This window comes from Rutilus rutilus (genome assembly GCF_951802725.1).
Source record: "Rutilus rutilus genome assembly, chromosome: 1".
Lineage (NCBI taxonomy): Eukaryota > Metazoa > Chordata > Actinopteri > Cypriniformes > Leuciscidae > Rutilus > Rutilus rutilus.
Window position 1 is genome coordinate 13,805,973 of NC_140209.1, and position 21,429 is coordinate 13,827,401.

General features: G+C 37.8%; 1 protein-coding gene across 1 annotated transcript; it reads left to right on the forward strand.

Annotated features, from left to right (window-relative positions):
- The first annotated feature begins 11,306 nt into the window (after positions 1-11,306).
- LOC311305746 (uncharacterized protein) lies at positions 11,307-19,483 on the forward strand. The gene is made up of 3 exons (XM_084433573.1): positions 11,307-11,335; positions 12,143-12,398; positions 17,203-19,483. The coding sequence occupies exons 2-3, from the start codon at positions 12,341-12,343 to the stop codon at positions 18,954-18,956; spliced, it is 1,812 nt and encodes a 603-aa protein (XP_084289699.1). The 5' UTR covers positions 11,307-11,335; positions 12,143-12,340; the 3' UTR covers positions 18,957-19,483.
- Positions 19,484-21,429: the final 1,946 nt, after the last annotated feature.

A 21,429-nucleotide genomic window follows, 5' to 3' on the forward strand; every position in this document is an offset into this window, starting at 1 on the left:
CATGTGCAGCAATCGCTCATGTGTATTTATACTAAAAATGTTTGTGTATTTTACCTATTGGGTCACCAAAATCTATTTTTAAAAGCTTTTTGTATCAATTGAAATGTTTCCTTTAATAAAGTTTAAAAATAATTACATACATATTATCTTTATATTAGAAATTATCTTGTTTTTTTTTTTTCAGTTGACACCACCTATTTTGTCATGTCCCTCATGGCCTTCTATGAAAGTGTACTTGGGATATAAATAAAATAATTAGAAAAAAAGTCCATACATTTTGCCATTCCCATGAATATCTCTCTGTGCTTTTTTGCTGGTAATGTTTTTTTCCTAAGGAAATTCACGATTATTCATTAAAATCACATTATTTAGTTCCGTCCCTCAGTAATCCCTCAACCCCGTTACACAAATCATTCTCCCCCATAAAAATAATGAACAGATCCTTATGTGACATCAATAACAGGAAGTGACATCATAGAAGTCTTCTGAACAACATTGTGTGTAGACACAGGCAAGTTACCACCTTCTTTTATAACTATAACTTATTTAGAATTGTGATATTGTGGTTGTCAATCTCAACGACTCAACCCTGTTACATCAAATAAAGATATAATTATATTACTTGTGAAAATGATCTTTGTTATTTCAACAATATATATGATTTCTTAATATCATGCATGCCATGTGCTCTCCTGTTATTCACTACATGTAGAGCATTGGCCATTTTCAAGCAAGAAATCACAACCCCGTCACACTCAACCCCGTTACTTTTTTGCCACGAAGCGCACGCACATGCAAAAAACAACAACATACAAACACATGCTCGAACACACACACTCATCAAAAAAGCACACAAGTAATATGTTTTATTTTGATGACCTACTCAGTCAGTTTATAATGTTCTAATGTATACTACGTTATTGTTGTTTTTCCTGCAGTCGGGTTAATAAAACTGAGTTGATATTGCAATTTATATCTGTTGTTTTTCTTGGTTACATAATGAAATACAGTGCTTATAGAAAATCTTACAGTGAATTTGAGTAAAAAACATCTATGTATATGTTAAGCTGTATTTGTCTCTTCAACCCCTTTACCATCTTCAACCCTGTTACCCTAGTCTCAACACCGTCACACCTACATTTTTATAAAAAAAAAATGTTAGGTTTATGAATAAGTAATTTAATGTTTGTTGAACATAGTCTGAAATGTTCAGAGCAATCATAAGAATACTGATTTTAGTTCAAATTCTGAAGTTAAGCCACATCTTTGATCAAAAATGATGAGGTTGCTGTCACAAATAGTGCCCATTTCAGGCTTTAGTATAGCATAAGTGTAAAATTATATGTACATTTTACATTTACAATTACTGAATTAGTGTGAGGGACATCTGATTAATAGGGAAATGTTGATTTCATTACAAATATATTTTATAATCATATTCAAAGAGCTCCCATAATGTCCATAACAGGGTTGAAGACTAATAGTTCCCATATCTTAAAATAATTACCAATAATAATAGGGATTTGATGCCTGAGGTGGGAAAATATGTTTTTTCTGGATGTTAAATATGTAATTAATGTTGTGGGGTGTTCAGAAAAGTAATACATTTTGGTAAAAAAATCCCAAAATGTGTAAGTCCAAATCGTACCGGTTTCATGGAATGACTCACATTTTGAGGTAGCTGTGTTATTTACACAACCATCACACACACTTTATACAGTTTGATTAAGTGACAGACTCATTTCTGTATTGTTTTCATCGATCACAGCGATACTTGTGTGTCTTTTCTGGCGTCTTCCTACTGAAATAAACATTTAGTGCAGCAGCAGGAGGAGAATATGTAAGGAATAATTGACGACAGGCTGTTGAATTATTAGAAAAATAATATACAGCTGAGGTGGTAATGCGGTCGCGAAGCGGAGTGGCCGTTACACCATGGGTGTGCATTATTTTTCTAATAATTCAACGGCCTGGAGTCAATTATTCCGCTTATACTACAGTTACCACACCTCGAAACATTGTTCAGATGATGTATTTCAAGACGTTTGTCAAGTTTTTGTCATTAAAACGCTCTTATATGTAGGACTAATTTCTTACACATCAATTCCCATGCCTTCGTTGCTAATTCCAAAACGTAATTTAAGAGTTAGTAACGGAGGTTTGAGCCACTGATAGCAGACTAATGCAGTTATTAGTGCAGTTATTAGATAGACAGATAGAGAGACAGAGAGAGGTTGCAATAATGAGACAGAAAAGCATGTGCGTAAATATTATTTAATTTATTTATTAATTCATGTTTTCATTCATTCAGTAATTTTATTTTTCTATTATTGACAATAGGCTGTAACGAAAACCTGCACAGCAGGACTATCTATTTATGTATATTCAGTTCAATTTTCTATTGACTATAGATAGGACTATATACTTTATTTATTAAAATTAAACTGCACATTTACATTGATTGTGAAGTTAGACATTGAAAATGGCAGATCAAGCGCATGGGGCTGCATGTTAGCAGAGTTTTTTTTTTCCTGGTGATCCTTGGCTTGATTTTCGTTTGTACTTTTGTTGGGATCAGTGGGCTTTTTGTGTTTTTTTTGTTTCTGCATTATAAGACAAACAAATATATTCATCATCATTTTCGGGTTTTTTAATGACGGATGAATTCTTTCTTAATTCTTGATTTCCTTCATGCCCCCTCCTTGCCAGGTTCAGCTGAATGTCAAACCAGACCTTGCGAACCAGCCCGGCTGCTGTGTCTGGTGACAGATACGTAGAGTTACGAATGCGCTCTATTTCAGCAGTCAAAATGGGAGGATGATGAGAACGTCTCAGGTTACGACTGTAACCTATGTTCCCTGAGAACAGGGAACAAGACACTACATCATATACGCTTTGGGGAACGCCTCAGGCGTGACAGGTGTCTGAAATCAAATATCAACTCAAGGCAATCATGTTGACCGGCGACAGCCCTTGAATCATCAGCTTGATTGATTAACGCGCAACCTAGATGTATAAAAGGGAGCCTTGAAAACATGACAACATCCTATCGTCTGAAGGGACTGTTGGTAGGCAGCAGTGATGCGCGGGTCAATGTATAAACAACCCGCACCCGACCGACGTTTTCAACTAACCCGCCCGCAACTCGGACCAAAAAAATAAAAATAAAAATTGTACCTGACCCGCTTCCTGACCGCAAACTGTTCGCAAACTGTTCTTTTTCTGAATGCTGTATAATATAGCATAGTGTTATGTAATAAAGGCTTGATTTATTAATTTATTGACTTAACAATTAAGATGCTGCGCCTGCATGTGTTTATCCAGTCTAATCGAAGTGTGCGTCTCTCTCCCGACTTTCCCAACAAAAATCCCGCCCCCTCTCAGAAAATACATAAAACTGACATTACTGAGCTATATGCGTTTAAAAGTAGCATATTAAAATGGTACAATGGCATTGCTCAGTTCAACGTGTTGGGAAATCGGGCATTTTGTCCCGCGTTAGAATTTATTCAAAAGTTAATAACGCTCAACATTCAAAAGGTAAATAAGGATTTCCCACTTGTATTAGTAGGCTTAGGCTATTTCGCCACGTGGATGCATTATTACTTACTTTCATTATTTCTGCAAATGTCTCCCACACTTTGCTCTTTCTATTTGTGGAGCTTCCACTCCCCAGTCTTCACCTTTTCTCTTGCCGCCTCCATCTCTACCTGCAGACTGAGCTCGTGTGTCATCTTCGCGTCAGTTATTCAGCCAATAAAGTGTAGGCCTATGTATTTCATAGAAAATTGTCTAGTACTATATAAATTACAAAGGTTTAATTGGCATCTTTATTTCAAACGACCTGACCGACCGCGACCCGAATATCATTAAAATATTTTTGGATGACTCGTAACCGTGGGTGACCGCAGGCACCCGCTCATTTCGGATCAACCCGCGCATCACTGGTAGGCAGGCCCCGAGGCATGGCAGGGAGACGTAGTGTCTCGTTCCCTGTTCTCAGGGAACATAGGTTACAGTCGTAACCTGAGACGTTCCCTTTCGAAGGGAACTCGACACTATGTCACAGACGCTTTTGGGAATGAAATACACACTCCGCCATGCTGAGGGGAGTGCATACCCAAAGGCAGTGGCAACTGTCAGAAACAACAATTCAGTGAATGCTAGAACCCCCTCAGGTCACACTGGGCTGTCAGTGACAGGACTCCCTACGGTCATAGCCCAAGCTATATGATCTGTCTGATGAAGGGCTTGGGCCCGAAACGTCACAAGTTGGTGAGCAACTATTAAAATTGCTAAGGAGCATTTTCTGGTGTGCGGACTCATTGTTCATCCAAGCTATATGATACCACAGAAAACCTTCATAAACAGTTTAGTGAAAGGTCTACCTGGGCCTGCTCAAGGGCCTAGGACAACAACTTCATTCTTAGAAGGGGTCCCTTCTAGGGAATGTGGCTAGGGAACCCGAGGGAACCCCAGCCAGACACTATTCAGGGGAACGTGCCACCTGAAATGCCACCAGGCAGGCCTGACCTGGTGTCACTACATAAGACAAGTACAGTCTGGCCACTTCCTGTCTGTCTGAAGACAGAGCCTCTGGACACTTGCCTTTAGGTAAGGCATCCAGCCCGAGGGACTGCGAACCATTCGTCAACCAATCAGATACAAGCATTCAACGGCCCTGTAGTCTAACGGTACGTTCACACGGGGCGTCAGCGTCAACACTTGACGGAAGGAGTGGCTGAAGTTTGGCACTGACGCCATGGTCATAGCAGCGTCAGCCAATGAAATTAGACAGGAACTCAACAACAAGCTTCATTGCCGTGATTGGCTGCCGCCTGGCTACTGTATTTGCATAGAGCGATCCTGATTGGCTGACGCTTCCGTCTGCGGCGCTTCACTGGCGTTGCTCGCGGCAGAAGTTGAAAAATTCTCAACTTTTGCCGCGAGCAACGCCAGTGAAGCGCCGCCGACGGATCCACAATTCTTTTCGGCAACGCTTGACGTCACCCATTCAAAGTCAATGGGAAGCGTTGACGCTGACGCCCCGTGTGAACGTACCGTTAGTTGAGTTCATTCAGACCTGAGCGAATTTGTGTTCGTTTGTGTGATTGTCTCGATGTTTGGAGTGAGAACTGTTACTGAGTGTCAAGTCAAGAGTTAAAGTTTGAGATCTGTGAGGGGAATTGATGGGAATCGATGTGTTGCCATTTTTTTTTTTTTACCTAATCTCTGTTGACATTTATCTTTGTCAGATTACGTTGTTTAAATTGAAATATATTGAACAGATACCTCTAAATACTTAATATTAACCCTTTAATGAGAACTGATCTAATGATGATCTAATAATTTTATTGCAATTAATGCAGCTTTGAGAAAATCAAACAATGTTTAGATTCATATGGACATGGTGTAGTTATTTACCTGAGTGTCATTCATGTTTTTGTATTATTGTCTTTCAATAGAGCAGTTTTACAGGCTTTTATCATGTATCCTGACTCAAATAATGAGTTTCTAACAGCAAACACTCAGAATAAAGTGAGATGATCTGCTGATGATCCTGAATGGCTTGTTGAATGAGTGTTGATAGTCTGAGGCTCATCAATATTAACAGATCTGCTGAAAACACTCTTTATTTCATGACAATAGTTCCTGTTTTCACCTCATTTATTATGCTGATGTCTTCAGATCTCCTGTGAATGGCCACTTAAAGCTCATTTCTACAGAGTACCTAAAGGGACATGGTGAAAAATATTTGGCATGGGAGGAAAAAAAAGTCAAATCTTTTGCATTCCCTCGTAAAACTTCTGCCTTCCCCCGAGAAACTTTGCATTCCCTCTCAAAACTTTTACGTGCAATGCCTGCTCCGCCCTGGCTTCCTGCACTGCCGGTGCCACCCACGCCATTCCACGGTGACGATGAACAGGTGGGAAAATAGACAAGTAAAACGAGAGAGAGAGAGAGAGAGAGAGAGAGAGAGAAAACATTTCTTAATTGAAATTGATGCATTTCTCAAATCTCTTATTAAAGGATTAGTTCACTTTAAAAAAAAAACTTTTGCTGATAATTTACTCACCCCCATGTCATCCAAGATGTCCATGTCTTTCTTTCTTCAGTCGAAAAGAAATTAAGGTTTTTGATGAAAACATTCCAGGATTTTTCCCCATATAATGGACTCCAATGGGACCCAAACGGTTCAAGGTCCAAATGACAGTTTCAGTGCAGCTTCAAAGGGCTTTAAACGATACCAGACGATGAATAAGGGCGAAACGATCGGTCATTTAAAAAATAAATAAAAAAGTTTAAATTTTATAAGCACAAATGCTCGCCTTGCTCTGTTCTGTGATGCGCGTTCGTGGCGTCACGTAATACGCAATTACGTTGAAAAGGTCACGCTTGACGTGTTTACAAATGTGCGGAAGGAGGACCATATACACATATCCAAATGTATTTGTGTCAGTTTATCGTTTAAAATGCCCATTTCTGGGGCGTATCCTGGGTGTTTTAATATTAAAAAGCCTAAAAGAACATTTTCTTCAGGACAGAAATTTTTCAAGCGTGACCTACATTTACATTACATTTATTCATTTAGCTGACGCTTTTATCCAAAGCGACTTACAATTGCTATATATGTCAGAGGTCGCACGCCTCTGGAGCAACTAGGGGTTAAGTGTCTTGCTCAGGGACACATTGGTGTCTCACAGTGGATTCGAACCCGGGTCTCTCACACCAAAGGCATGTGTCTTATCCATTGCGCCACCACCACCCCGTGATGTCACGAACTGACGTCTGTATCTGTTCCCAAGAAAGTGGAGGCTGAAATATGTGCAGTAAGTGGACATTTTCTAACTTTTCCAAAGGAAAGAAAGTATGAGACTTTGTAATGTCCATTTGTTTCCATTGTACTGGACAGTGAATAAACCCTCTCAGATAACTCATATGGAGGAACTAGCCTACCTGCAAGTGCACAAATAACTTTACTTAATTTATACTTGTATGCTTTATGGCTGCAATATAAGTTGCAAGATTCCACATCTACAGAAAGGCCTACAGAAGAGTCTGCACACACAGAGGAGACATAGGCCTACAGGTGGGCAGTGTATAGCCAACTTTTCCTTTTTATTTGTTGCATGAGGCATGTGTCTAATATCTCTTGTTGCAGGCACTTGACCACTGGCTTTTTTCTTTCTTTTCTTGGCAGTGTTGTGTAATATGGCACATGCAACAATGTCACAGGCCCTGTCAGGTGTGTAACCCTCAGACTTTTCAGACACTGAAATCTTCCCTTTAGTTAGCCAAAGTTAATTTCATTGTGTGCCCTTGTCCTGGCTAGAGCTGCATTGTAACTGGTTTGGGTCAGGGAATGGGGTCATAAAACACCTGTCTGCAGGAACATGTCATAATCACCTATGAAAAATGCAGTTCTGTTAGGATCAGCATAGGTGTATGTAATACAGTGAGCTTGATATTTAATTGTGGAACTTTCCACTTTCAAATAATGTGCATAAACTAAGAGTAATTCACGAAGCATTTTAACCCTAAAAGTAGCACCTAAGCCTGGGACAGCTTAAAAGAAGTCGAGAGGACTCCTAACTCACTAAGACCTATTCACAAACCGCTTTTTGTGGCATTTCACGTTGCGATGTTTTGAAATGCGTACGCGGCGGCTACAGGAGCTTCCAATCGCGAGGGAACAATTTAGCATTGTAGGCATAACTAGGGATGCAATAACACCACCAACAACAACCAAAACTAGGCTACTCATTGCATGTAAACTAATTGTAACTTTTCATTGTGAATCAAATTAAAATGTTCTTCTCTTTGCAAATGTAGGCAGAGGCATATAGTGACAGATTAATTCAATAATGTTGCAAATATATTGCATCAATCCATATGTTTGATGCGCTACTTATGCGCTACTTGTGTAGCGCACGCATTCTCAGACCTGTCACCTGTCAATCATCATCGTAGGGGAGGTGTTTGGACTCATTCCCGCGTTACAATCATCAGCCAATCAAGGTGGTCACTTCAGTCAAGCTCGTGCATGAGTAATGACGTCCTCCATAGCAACGAAGACTCACTCTTAGTTTAGGAGTTGTCATTTTTCTTTACTAAGAGTAGGTCTGAAAGGCGTTGTGAATAACTTTTAAGAGAAAACTCCTAGCTAAAATCTTTTAGTGTGATTTAGGAGTACTCCTAGTGGTAAGATAAAATGCTTTGTGAATACGGCCCCTGGAATATTAAGAATCCCAATATTAACTGGGCTGCACATTTACATTGTGAACCCCCTTTCTGTTCACATAATCCCCTTCATTGAGGCCTTGATGGCAGTCTATGGTAGCCTATAGTCTATGGTACCAATCACGTTAGTGAAGCCTGAGTGACAAGGTCATGGTCATGATTGCATGATCTTCATTAAAAATTATGATAGCCGACGAGATGAAAATAGTTAATCTTTTGTTTTTCCTTTTATTTCAGACATACCAGAGGCTTAATATTTACATTTCATATTCGACTGTTGTTTCGGATGATCTCGGGCCCCTGGAACCTCGACTCTGAGAAACTTCTTTGAGACCTGAACCAAAAATAACTTTAAATTTGCAACAACATTATCATAAAATCAAACTTTATCAATTCTTCAAATAGAGCAGTTTTCACAGGCTTTTATATCCTTTATCATTTACTCAATCTGTTTTTAACGGTTAAACACATTTAGAATAAAGTGAGATGATCTGCTGATGATCCTGAATGGCTTGTTGAATGAGTGTTGATAGTCTGAGGCTCATCAATATTAACAGATCTGCTGAAAACACTCGTTATTTCATGACAATAGTTCCTGTTTTCACCTCATTTATTATGCAGGGCCCGTATCCCTAAAGATTCTGAGAATCCTCTCAGAGAGCTCCTAACTTAACCTAAAAATTCCTTGCCAGGAGTTTTAGCTTAGAAGTGATTCCAGAACATTTTCAGTGAACTCTGAGCAAGGAATGGATGGAAAATCCTATCTTAGTGAGGAGGTGTGGTTGACCCCGTTGCTAGGTATGGTCATCATTTCAAAAGCCGTGATTGGTTGATCCTACAAGTTTGATGAAAATGAACTTTTGGTGATAATGAGCAAAGGATGTCCCCTCAAATCAATAAACATAATTATACACTCTAATCTTATGCAGACTGTAATTGTAAATAATATTTCACATTCAAGAAAATATCTGGAAAATGAATAGTAAGCTGTAGGGGTTATAGCCTAACATTAGAATCTAAAATATGTGAAAACTTAAGCTCATTACACCCTGTTCAAATAATGATTCATGTCTTATTTGCTCATATTAATATCCTAGCTGGCATATTTTGTACTTTTACTCCCATATGGACCCCATTGAAAACAAGATGGCCTATCTCAAGGGGCTGTCCTTAATGAAGTAGAAATTGCAACGTTACAACTCAGTGTGGTCTTAACGAGGGTAACACGGCTCAGCTTTTATCAATGTCTGTGATTGCTGGCTGGTCTATTTATGAAGGCTTGTTAACAAATATCCTACAAACACAGAAAATGGAGAAAAAAAGGAATCGCAAGCCGAACTGGACTGAGGAGCAAGGTTTGTTGCTGGCCCAGTTGGTGAACGAACATAAAGGTATGTTACGATCTCTAAGGAGATCCACCACAAACATGATTCCTGCACGATCCAATCTGTAGCGTCTCAATAATTCCCTGTCATCCAGTGTTTGCAGGACATCTCTCCTGCCTCCTCTGTTGGCCATTTTGTGCAGCTGCTTAGGGGAACACCTAAGCCACTAAAAGTCCTCTTCCCTGCTCTTAGCAGATCTCGCCTTAGGAGCCCTTTTAAGCGCTAGGAATCTTGAGGAATAGCTTTTATATTAACTGGGATTTTCGTGTCACTTTTAGGGGAAATTCTAAGAAAACATCATGACTCTGAGAATTTTCTTAGAATTTGGCCACTAGGAGCCACTTTTTGCACAAAAATTCTTTAGGGATACGGGCCCTGATGTCTTCAGATCTCCTGTAAATTGACACTTAAAGCTCATTTCATTGGTGTCAACAGACTGAGGGGATTTGTTGGCTACTATATGTACCTTTATTTCTGTGTTTATGATTTAACTGTTTTTCTTACCATTATTTATATTTGGAAGAATTTAAATTATTTATATTATTTTCTATATTCTAGATACCTGGGCCCGTATTATTAAAGAATCTTAATGCAAAGAGTTGCTCCTAGTGACAAAATTCTAAGAAAATTCTTAGAAATGTGGGTGTTTACTCTTAAAAAATCCTAGTAAAGAAAAAAAGTAATTCAGAAAGCATCTTAAACCTTAAAAGAGGTCTTAAGAGTTTCTTTCGCATAGGAGAAAATGTCAGAAAGACAAAGAGGGAGAAGAAATGTGTTGCAGACAATGGATGACAGTGAGTTAATAAGACGCTATAGATTAGATCGTGCAGGGATCATGTTTGTGACAGATCTTTTTAGAGACATGCTAATATCTCCAACACAGCGCAGAAATGCCATAGCGCCATGTTTGATACATTAAAACCAACATTCAAACCACCACTTAAATAGACATGACAAAAATCAGTGTAATTGGAAAGAGTGGAACAATTTTTATCATTCTAAGCCAAGCAAATACCTTATAGGAAATTAACAAAATTAATTAATAAAAAAAAGGATTTATAGTGTGTGTAGTGTGTGTGTGAGAACAGTCAAATAGGAAAAATTACGCATGTAATTTCAAAGTGAAGGCTTAGAATAGACCCTATACTTAAAATCACTTTTTTTTCCCCTTCTTGGACAACCAACCAATCACAGTCTTCAAAAGATTGTGTCATACATAGCAACGGGGTCAACCCCGCCTCCTCACTAAGATGAAAGTTTTTGTCTTTTCCTTACTCAGAGTTGCTCTCAGATCGGTCCTGAATTGCTCTTAAGCTAATTCCTACGTAAAAGTTTTTAAGCTAAATTAAGAGTTTTCTGAGAGGATTCTTAGAATCTTTATGAATACGGGCCCTGGATTTTAATGAAGAAGCAGAATAATGTTAGGATTAGCGATAAAAAATGTTCAAAATAATTAATGAATTGGCACCAGTTACTGTAGGATGAATAGATAGACAGACATAAATGCTTATTTAACAGGTTAAAGAATGACAAATATTTTGTGGGTATGTGAGTTTTATTTGAGTCTTGTATTGTTCAGTCATTTCATGGGTATTGGGAGAGTTGTTTGTTGTGTAAGTGCGCCCTCTATTGGATAGAGGCTAGAGTGGTGGTCATATTGAATTTTCGCGTTCGTTTCTCAGACTATGCATTCTACTGGACCGAGAGGGGTAGGTGTTCACATCAGTGCGATGTAAGTTTGAAATATACCGGTTGTAACTTAGTGCACATCGTAACTTGTACGTGCATTTTATGATGAGTGCACATACATTTAGTCGAGATGTGTGGAGAACTGCTGTTTTGAGTGCTTAAGAAATTGCTAACATAGCTAACCTCATGGTATTGCTGTGTGCTAGCGCTCGTCTATCGTCTTTTAATGCAACCCACATGTTTCAGTTGTCCCTTTTCTTATGTTAGGCTGATTCTGAATGGAGATAGAATCCTGAACTTTTTCTCTCTTTGAAATTGTACAGGACAGGTATGTACTTTCAATACCTGGTTTAAAATAATGTGTTCATTTAAAAGTTTTCTTGTATTGATTGGTGTTCAATGGCACTGAACAGCCCAGATGTAAAGCATGTACATTTTGCTTCATGCATGTTGTGTGTGCTAACTTTTGAAAGGAAGATGGTTTATTTCATGTTGCATAATGTTAATGTAAAACATTAATGTTATTACGTATAACGTTAAAACGTTATTATCCATAGTTAATAACAGAAATAACACACAATATGACAGATACACATGATATACACAAGCCTAATGCGATATGTTTATTTTTCATGGTCATTTTTCTGTGTTTTATTTTCTGATTTTTGAATGCGATTAAATACTGAGTCTGCATTCTACTTGACTGAGAGAGACTGACACCAGAACACAACGCAGTAGTCGGCGAAGTGCAGACCGCACCAGCTACACTTAGAAGTGTCATTTATTATAAAAACAATCTCAGTAATTGATACTTTTGATTTTGGCAGATCAGCTCCCCCAACTCTGGAATTCATCATCAGTGAAGCTCCTCCCACTGCAATGACATCATCAGTGAAGCTCCTCCCACAGTAATTCAGCAATAAATACTGTAAACTCCCATCAGCTACAAGTGAAGACGAGCATCAGAGCATCAGGAAGAGCTGAAATCTGCAAAGACTGAGTTTATTAAAGAGGACAGTGAGAACATGAGTGATCTAGAACCCTGCAGAATGAAACACACTGAAGATCCTGAAGAACAAAGAGGTTGGTGTTTATTCTTCATTCATTCATGATGCTGAAGAACATTCATGTTAGAAACATTCAAGCACTTCATCACATTTAGATAAACAGTTTAACTATGAAACGGTACAGAATGTTCTGGGTTTTCTTCAACAAATGGTCAGTAAAGGGAGGTTTGAGACATTTTTATATTGATTATCAATATTAGATCAAGCTAAATACTATTTTACATTTATTTTATATCTGGTTTCCAATTTGCAGCAACGTTACCAGAATTTTAGTCATTTTCAACATAGTTAAAACAATTATTTTTTTTAGGAATAATCAGTAAACACCAAGTTACTGATAAAGTTGTATTTGTCAAATATCATACAAGTTATTCATAGTTATAGAGATTCTTTTTACAGTAACTTTGGTAACAGGGTTGATGAATACAGTCAATGCTACAGTTTGTGTAAAGATTGAGATTATTTTCTTGTCTTCCCATCATGCTTTAGAAAGAGGCCAGATGATGTCACTTCCTGAGTGTCACAGTTTTAAGAAATTCTCAGTTTTTAAAAGGAGGACAATTATATCAGGAGTAACAGGGTTGATTGAAACACGTAGGACACAGATACTGATAATAAAAATGGTTAATTTAAAACTAGTTAAAGCTGCGGCCGCTCTACACTTTGAGCTTGTGAAATTTCTACAACCACTGCGACGGTCGTGTAATGAAGTCAAACTCTGCAGCAACTTTTTCACAAACATAAATTTAACATACCGGTATAACAAATAATAATAATAAAAAAAATATATATAAGCAATCCACTCCACTCGAATGATAAATGTTTGTGTTATTTCTCACAGGGTTATTCACTTGAGCTTGTGTTTCTGGCTTCTTTTTTTTTTTGCACCGTTCCCTGAGGTACAGCTCGCCACACACACGTGGGAGACCGACACATTGCAGAATGGATTAAATTGGCCAATTAGTCATTAATTAATTATCATTGGCAGGTGAATAAAATGAAGAGTTTGGTTCCAAAACGCGAAAAACGCCATTTAAAAAAAAAATTGAGTTCCCGCAAAAATCAGTATTGTATAGGGTCGGTATTGAAAAGTCAATTTTTAATCTTACTTGAAATGTGATATCATATCCGCCGTGTTATTCTGTCATGTTTTCTCCCTTTCTTTCCAAACCGCGACAAACGCCAGTCTCCTTTCTCTGCAGAATGTGATAAATCCACTCAACCAATCACAGCGCACCATTCCACGCTTTGTAAACAGTGACAGCGGCGCTTTGAATACACCCGGCATCCTAGTTTTCCTTATCTACTTTGTACTTTTTGATCAACAAACAAACAAACAAAAAAAATGAATACATTTGACGGCATTGATGAACCTGTGGTGGTTTCTGCCGTAGGGAAGAAACGTAAGCCATCGAAATCTAATCATTTACGTGAGGAGATTAAGAAGATGAGGCACTCGCGAGGAGGAAAAATGCCGACTGTTGCTTGTTCTAACATGACAGCATCAAACTTCTGTCACGCTGACACGTTGACCCCAGGGGATCTTTTAAAAAACTTTCAATTCTTGTACTCAAAGTCAACGAAAACCGAGCAGGACCAAGCCATTTTACAGCTGATCCCGTCAAAAAAGTTCAGGAGGTATTTCTTAGCGATGGCTGATTGAATGTAGCTAATGTTTAGTCCAGTATGTGCCTGTATATAATATTAGTATTGACCGAGTTGAGAGGCTGTCATGTGGATCAACTTACTTTGTTGTGTATTTTCAACAGTTTCAATATGAAAAATTACTTTTATATTGATTCAATGGATTAATTGCATTTTGAAAAAAAAAGTGTCATGAATTTATTGCATTTTTGGGAAAAAATAATCTGTCTTTGAAAATCTAAATCTGGATTTGAATTTTTTATTGAAACAGAAAATAGTGGTTTTCATCTTGCCACTTCAGGGCTCCAGACTGCGACCAATTGGTCGCATTTTGCGACCATTTTTTCTGCCGGTGCGACCAAATATTTATTTAGGTCGCGCTGGCGCGACCACAACGTTGCCGAGCAGCGAATGCAAACAGAATGAAAGCGGAACGAAAATGCGCTACTTATTTATGCTTCACGGACTGTTTAATAGTTCGGACCAATAATAGACAGCGCAGCGCCCCGAACTTGTCAGTCGCGGGCCGATTTCGAGACACTGTTACTACGAGATCCAGAAAAGAAATCCATTGAATTCGCCCCAGAATTAACAACATCATCGCTGCGAGATCCAGTGAGAAACATTCCGATTCGGCTCAGAGTTCTGTTATAAACCATAGATATCAGATCAAACAGCGCTGACGTGGAAACCAGGATAAACACTTACAGAAGGCTTTCAGTCCACAAATCAGCAACATTCACCATGGATTTAGGCTAATGTAGTAACTCTAACCATAACTATGGTATTGTGACAGAAATAGTCAAACACTTACAAGTACTAGCCTACACATCTTTTTCCAGCACTTCAAAACTATAATATCATATATAAATGTTATTTTTAATGTGATGACCAACACATTTTTTGTTCATCCTTCAAAGATTGTCCTAAAACTAAACAATTTAAGATGTAGGAAAACTCTTTTTTTTTTAAATCACTTATTTAAAAATAAATAAATAAATGCCATTGTAAACAGTAGGATGCTTATTGGCTATTTTGACTCCCTAATATCAATTTTTTCACTCGTTTTGCTTTTTAATTAATATTAAGACATTATGAATGATAATAAAGTTAATTTCATCTACACCCTAAATTAAACTTAGTGCTTTATTGTCAGCCCCAGTGCTAGCAGATTTTTTTGTAGAACTCAGTGTCTCCGGTGCTGCTGCCCTCAGATGTTAGTCTGGAGCCCTGTGAACTTAAATGAAAACTGCACATTGTAATATCTGAACGTTAAGTCTATTTATTATTAAAGAATTTGTCATTATTACAGACGGGGGACATTTTTATAATTGCATTGCAAGCTGGTGTGCCCCTAAATTTTGTGCTTGCGCTCCTAAAATATTCAGTCAGGGGCTACAGCGCTCCTAGTAAAAAAGTTAGTCTGGAGCCCTGCACTTTTTTTGGTAAAGAAAACACATTTTTTACTCAAATTAATCAAAATAGATTTATCACGTTTATACTATAATATTCAGAAGTAAACAGTGTAGCTGACAGAGTGTTTATGTCAGAATGTTAATTTTTTTTAAAGCACAACCTTCTAAGTGCTTCTTTTACCGATATATTTAACAATATCTTTTGCATTTCTCATCCAAACAACGTCAAACTTGGCACTGCACTTACTCGTGCCCGTAGCAAGACACCTGGGGCCTCATGTACAAAGACTTGCGTTGAATTCATACTAAAACATTGCGTACAGACAAAGCTGTAAATGTGCGTACGCACAAAAAAAAAACAGATGTACGAATTTCTGCGTACGAAGGATCCCATGCATATTCTCTTTGTACATCCCAATTAACGTAAAATTGAGCGCACATGCACGAGCACAACGCCCCACCCAGTCTCCTCCCTTAATTAAGTCAATTTAAATATGGTAATGAGTCCACTTTGGCAAAAGAAAGAAGTAAGAAAATGGCTAAAGCAAGCGGCAAGAAACGAAACTTTACAGAAAGTGAATTGGAGGTGCTACTATCGGAGGTAGAAACGAGAAAAAATATTTTATTTGGAACTTTGTCCTCCGGAATTAATAACAAAAGGAAAAAAAATGAGCGGGAGAGTTTGGCTGATGCCGTCAATGCTGTATTATTATTATTATTATTATTATTATTATTATTATTATTTTATATATATTATATTATTATATATTAAATATATTATTATTCATTATATATATATATATATAAATTAATATTTAATATGTTTATTAATATTATGTTATATTTGATATTATTTTATTTTATTTATAGACTTCAGGTTGTATCAATTTGCATATGCTTTTATATGTTCTTACTTAATTGCATAATTGATAGAATATTCCCATAAGGCTCGTGTTACAATATATGTCAATTATTTTATAAACCGCAAATTAATAGCAATGCTTCCCACAGGTGGTGGTGCGATACACTTGTAGAACAATTCGTTGTGTAATGTTTGCAACTTCACTTAATTGCCTGCAAGAGTCGCCAACGGACAAAAACAATGAGAAATGTACGTACGCCAGACATGAAATTGGCGTGGAGGAACGCACATTCTCACGTTAATTTCACTGTTAGTACATCCAACCGTGAGCGTGAAAGCTGGCATAGTTTTTGTGCGTACGCAAGATTGATACATGAGGCCCCTGTCGATTTTGAAATCCATCGGACTAACAGTTCGAGAGATATGCGAATAACAGGCAGGATAATTAATTCCAATTAGTAATCTAAACTAATCGATAAAATAATCGCCAGACTAATCGGCCATTAATAATTAAAACGTTTTAGTAAAATAAATATCAATCTCAAAGTTGGTGTCAAAATATGGCAGTATTGTACATTTTAATGTTAATATCATGCTAGATAATTGTCATTGATCAAATATATTTAATAGTTCTTGCTAAAGAAACATGGGATTTGTGCCTATAATGTTTTAAAAAATAATAATTGGAAGATAAATTTACCTCATTCATGGAAAGTTTCAAGGACATATAATCAATTTATAAAAAAGGCATGAAATTATCATATTTTATAACAGTTGTCTACTTTCTACCATTACATCAGAGCTCACTTTCATGTCCTTTCACTTTATATTGCTCTCTTTGAAGATAAATATTTTGATGTACTAAAAATTAAATGTAATAATTGTTTCTTTCGTGTCAGACCTGATGGAAGTGAAGGAGGAGAGAGAAGAACTGAGTGAAGTGAAGGAGGAGAGAGAAGAACTGAGTGAAGTGAAGGAGGAGAGAGAAGAACTGATTGAAGTGAAGGAGGAGAGTGAAGAACTGAGTGAAGTGAAGGAGGAGAGAGAAGAACTGAGTGAAGTGAAGGAGGAGAGAGAAGAACTGATTGAAGTGAAAGAGGAGAGTGAAGAACTGAGTGAAGTGAAGGAGGAGAGAGAAGAACTGAGTGAAGTGAAGGAGGAGAGTGAAGAACTGAGTGAAGTGGAGGAGGAGAGTGAAGAACTGAGTGAAGTGGAGGAGGAGAGTGAAGAACTGAGTGAAGTGGAGGAGGAGAGTGAAGAACTGAGTGAAGTGGAGGAGGAGAGTGAAGAACTGAGTGAAGTGAAGGAGGAACATCATGTCAAACCTGGAGGAAAACCTTTGAGTCGCTCAAAGACAAAAAATACATTTTTAAAGAAAAGAAGAGCCAAGAAATCTACAACCTGCACTCAGTGTGGAAAGAGTTACACAACCAAACAAAATCTTGAGCGACACATGAGAGTTCACACTGGAGAGAAGCCGTTCACATGTGATCAGTGTGGGAAGAGTTTCACACAAAACCAACATCTGACCAAACACAAGAGGATCCACACCGGAGAGAAGCCGTTCTCATGTGATCAATGCAGCAAAACATTTCTTAGTGCATCACACCTGAAGACACACCTGACAGTTCATACGAAGGAGAAGCCGCATTCATGTTCTGTGTGTGGAAAGAGTTTTTCGCTGCTGCAAAATTTACATAAACATCAGAAAATCCACACTGGTGTGAGAGAGTACATGTGCTTTGAGTGTGAGAAGACTTTTACTACAGCGGACAAGTTAAAACGGCACCAGAGGATTCACACTGGAGAAAAACCTTACAAGTGTTCACACTGTGACAAGAGATTCAGTCGATCAGAAAGTTTGAAAACACACGAGAGGATCCACACTGGAGAGAAGCCGCACACGTGTGATCAGTGTGGGAAGAGTTTCTCTTTTAAAAGTGACCTGAAGATACACTTGAGGATCCACACTGGAGAAAAACCTTACAAGTGTTCACACTGTGACAAGAGATTCAGTCGGTCATCACATCTGAAAACACACGAGAGTATCCACACTGGAGAGAAGCCGCACACGTGTGATCAGTGTGGGAAGAGTTTCTCTTTTAAAAGTGACCTGAAGCAACACATGAAGATCCACACTGGAGAGAAGCCGTATGTATGCCATCAGTGTGGAAACAATTTCACATACAAACATTCTCTTGACGTTCACATGAGGATCCACACCGGAGAGAAGCCGTTCACATGTGATCAATGTTGCAAAACATTTCTTAGGGCATCAGACCTGAAGAAACACCTGAGAGTTCATATGAAGGAGAAGCCGTATTCATGTTCTGTGTGTGGAAAGAGTTTTTCACAGGTTCAAACTTTACATAAACATGAGAAAATTCACACTGGTGTGAGAGAGTACATGTGCTTTGAGTGTGAGAAGACTTTTACTGCAGCGAACAGTTTAAAACTGCACCAGAGAATTCACACTGGAGAAAAACCTTACAAGTGTTCACACTGTGACAAGAGATTCAGTCAGTCATCATCTCTGAAAACACATGAGAGGATTCACACTGGAGAGAAGCTGCACACGTGTGATCAGTGCGGGATGAGTTTCTCTACTAAAACTCACCTGAAGCTGCACATGAAGATCCATACAGTCCTATAGCCGGTGTGAGGTGAGCACAGGACACTTTGTTGATTGATTGATATCTATTAGGTTGTGTTCAACCAACAGGAATGTGTTATTTGTCAGTTCAGATCAATGCAAAAAAACAAAAAGATTTGCTCTCTGACAGTAGTTCATGTAAAAGCAGAAATACAGCACTATACAGGGCTCTAGACTGCTACTAAATTGTCACATTTTGCGACCTAAAACATGCATTTCAGCTCGAACCAAAAGATATAAGACACCACGGGTTTTGATGACAGGCACCATTGTGCAGTCAATGTATCAAAATGAGTCTGAGAGTGAAATCTTTAAATATGTTTGAACTTTTTGAGGAGTATTTTGGAATTGAAGGTGTTATCCACAACAGTGTAATTCTCCTTGAGTTGCTGCTTACAAATGCAGGGTGTGTGCAGCAATCGCTCATGTGTGGTGCTTCTCCAGCACAAAATACTGGAGTATTTATACTAAAAATGTTTAAGTGTATTTTACCTATTGGGTCACCAAATAAAAAGCTTTTTGTATCAATTGAAATGTTCCCTTTAATAAAGTTTAAAAATAATTACATACATATTATCTTTATATTATAAATTATCTTGTTTTTTTTCAGTTGACACCACCTATTTTGTCATGTCCCTCATGGCCTTCTATGAAAGTGTACTTGGGATATGAATAATATAATTAGAAAAAAGTCCATACATTTTGCCATTCTCATGAATATCTACCTGTGTAATGTTTTTCTTTCTAAGGAAATTCATGATTATTCATTAAAATTAGGGGTGTAACAATTCATCAACTACATCGATGTATCGATTTATATTCCTACGATCCAACTGGATCGATCTGTGCTCGGCAAGTTGGCCTTCCGGACGACATATATCGATCTAATATCGTTTTAAAAGGTAATGAATCGATTGTATCGATACTAGGAAATAGCGCATTGGATTTAAGCACGTTAGACTTTATATGGATGTTTTTTCTTTGCACTTTTAATGATAAAGGCGTTAAACGTTACTCGATTCAGTCTGCCTATCTGTGTCGTCGTCGCCATGCGTGACGCGCCAGCAGCAGCGCAAAGACAACAAGCAGCGCAAAGTCTCTCACCTCAGAAAAACGGACTTTCCTGTCTCTCAGCCACTATACTGCAGTAGCGCGCACTCTTCAATTGCACGCGCAAATGCGCCGGAGCGCGCTGTATAACATCACTAAAGCGCAAAAGAAATACGAGCATGCAACGTCGTAAATTAGTAAGTTAAGAAATAAAAGTAAAATACCAATAAATTACGTTATTGGTACGTCATGTGTGTTGCTATTTATCAGGAGCAGTTTCCATGTTTCTTTACCAGTTCTTCTAAGTATTGTGTATCACCATGGTAGCCTAATTGTTGTTTGTTTCCATAACAAAATGCCACTTACTGGTTTTGTATATTTTTATATGACTGTGGTGGCTCATACCAAGATTGTATTAACAAAAACTAGTTTGGGACTGCTATTTATTAGCTTAACCTCGCAGTGCCTACTGTCTATCAGTATTTGTCATATTCTTAAAAAAAAAAATAGTTAAGTAAAGGGGGACAGAACTTGTGTGTCAACAATTTTTGTGTAAACAAATGTATTATAATAGGCTTATAATTCCTAAAAAGGTGGGTCGCGGCTTGATGACCATGCTGAAATGTGGGTCCCATGGCCAAACTATTCAAAACATCATTCTATGTTGTGATAATCGTAATTAATAATCACAATTACAATTTCAAGGGAATAATCAACAATTAGCCTATCATTTTTGTCATAATCGTTCAGTCCTACTTATTAAAATAAAATGTGAATGCATTTTATATTAATTGTTGTTTACTTGTTTGTTTATATCTATAATTAATTGATACCTGATTCCCTTACAAGAATTTTTGGCTAAAAAGTTACTGAATCGATTTCAAGTCACTGAATCGTTTCGGATCGGATCGTTCTAAATGAACCAATATCGTCCTTGAATCGTATCGACAACCATGAATCGCGAATCGAATCGAATCGTTGTTAAAACGAATCGTTACACCCCTAATTAAAATCACATTATTTAGTTCCGTCCCTCAGTAATCCCTCAACCCCGTTGCACAAATCATTCTCCCCATAAAAATAATGAACAGATCCTTATGTGACATCAATAACAGGAAGTGACATCATAGAAGTCTTCTGAACAACATTGTGTGTAGACACAGGCAAGTTATCACTTTCTTTTACAACTATAACTTATTTAGAATTGTGATATTGTGGTTGTCAAGCTCAACGACTCAACCCCGTTACATCAAATAAACATAGAATTCTATTACTTGTGAAAATTATCTTTGTTATTTCAACAATATATATGATTTCTTAATATCATGCATGCCATGTGCTCTCCTGTTATTCACTACATGTAGAGCAGTGGCCATTTTCAAGCAAGAAATCACAACCCTGTCACACTCAACCCCGTTACTTT

Bases quoted from the DNA above. Each gene is read 5' to 3' on its own strand.
- LOC311305746 (XM_084433573.1), top strand. From the start codon at position 12,341: ATGAGTGATCTAGAACCCTGCAGAATGAAACACACTGAAGATCCTGAA. The intron at 12,399-17,202 runs GTTGGTGTTTAT...CTTTCGTGTCAG, and splicing joins AGATCCTGAAGAACAAAGAG to ACCTGATGGAAGTGAAGGAG.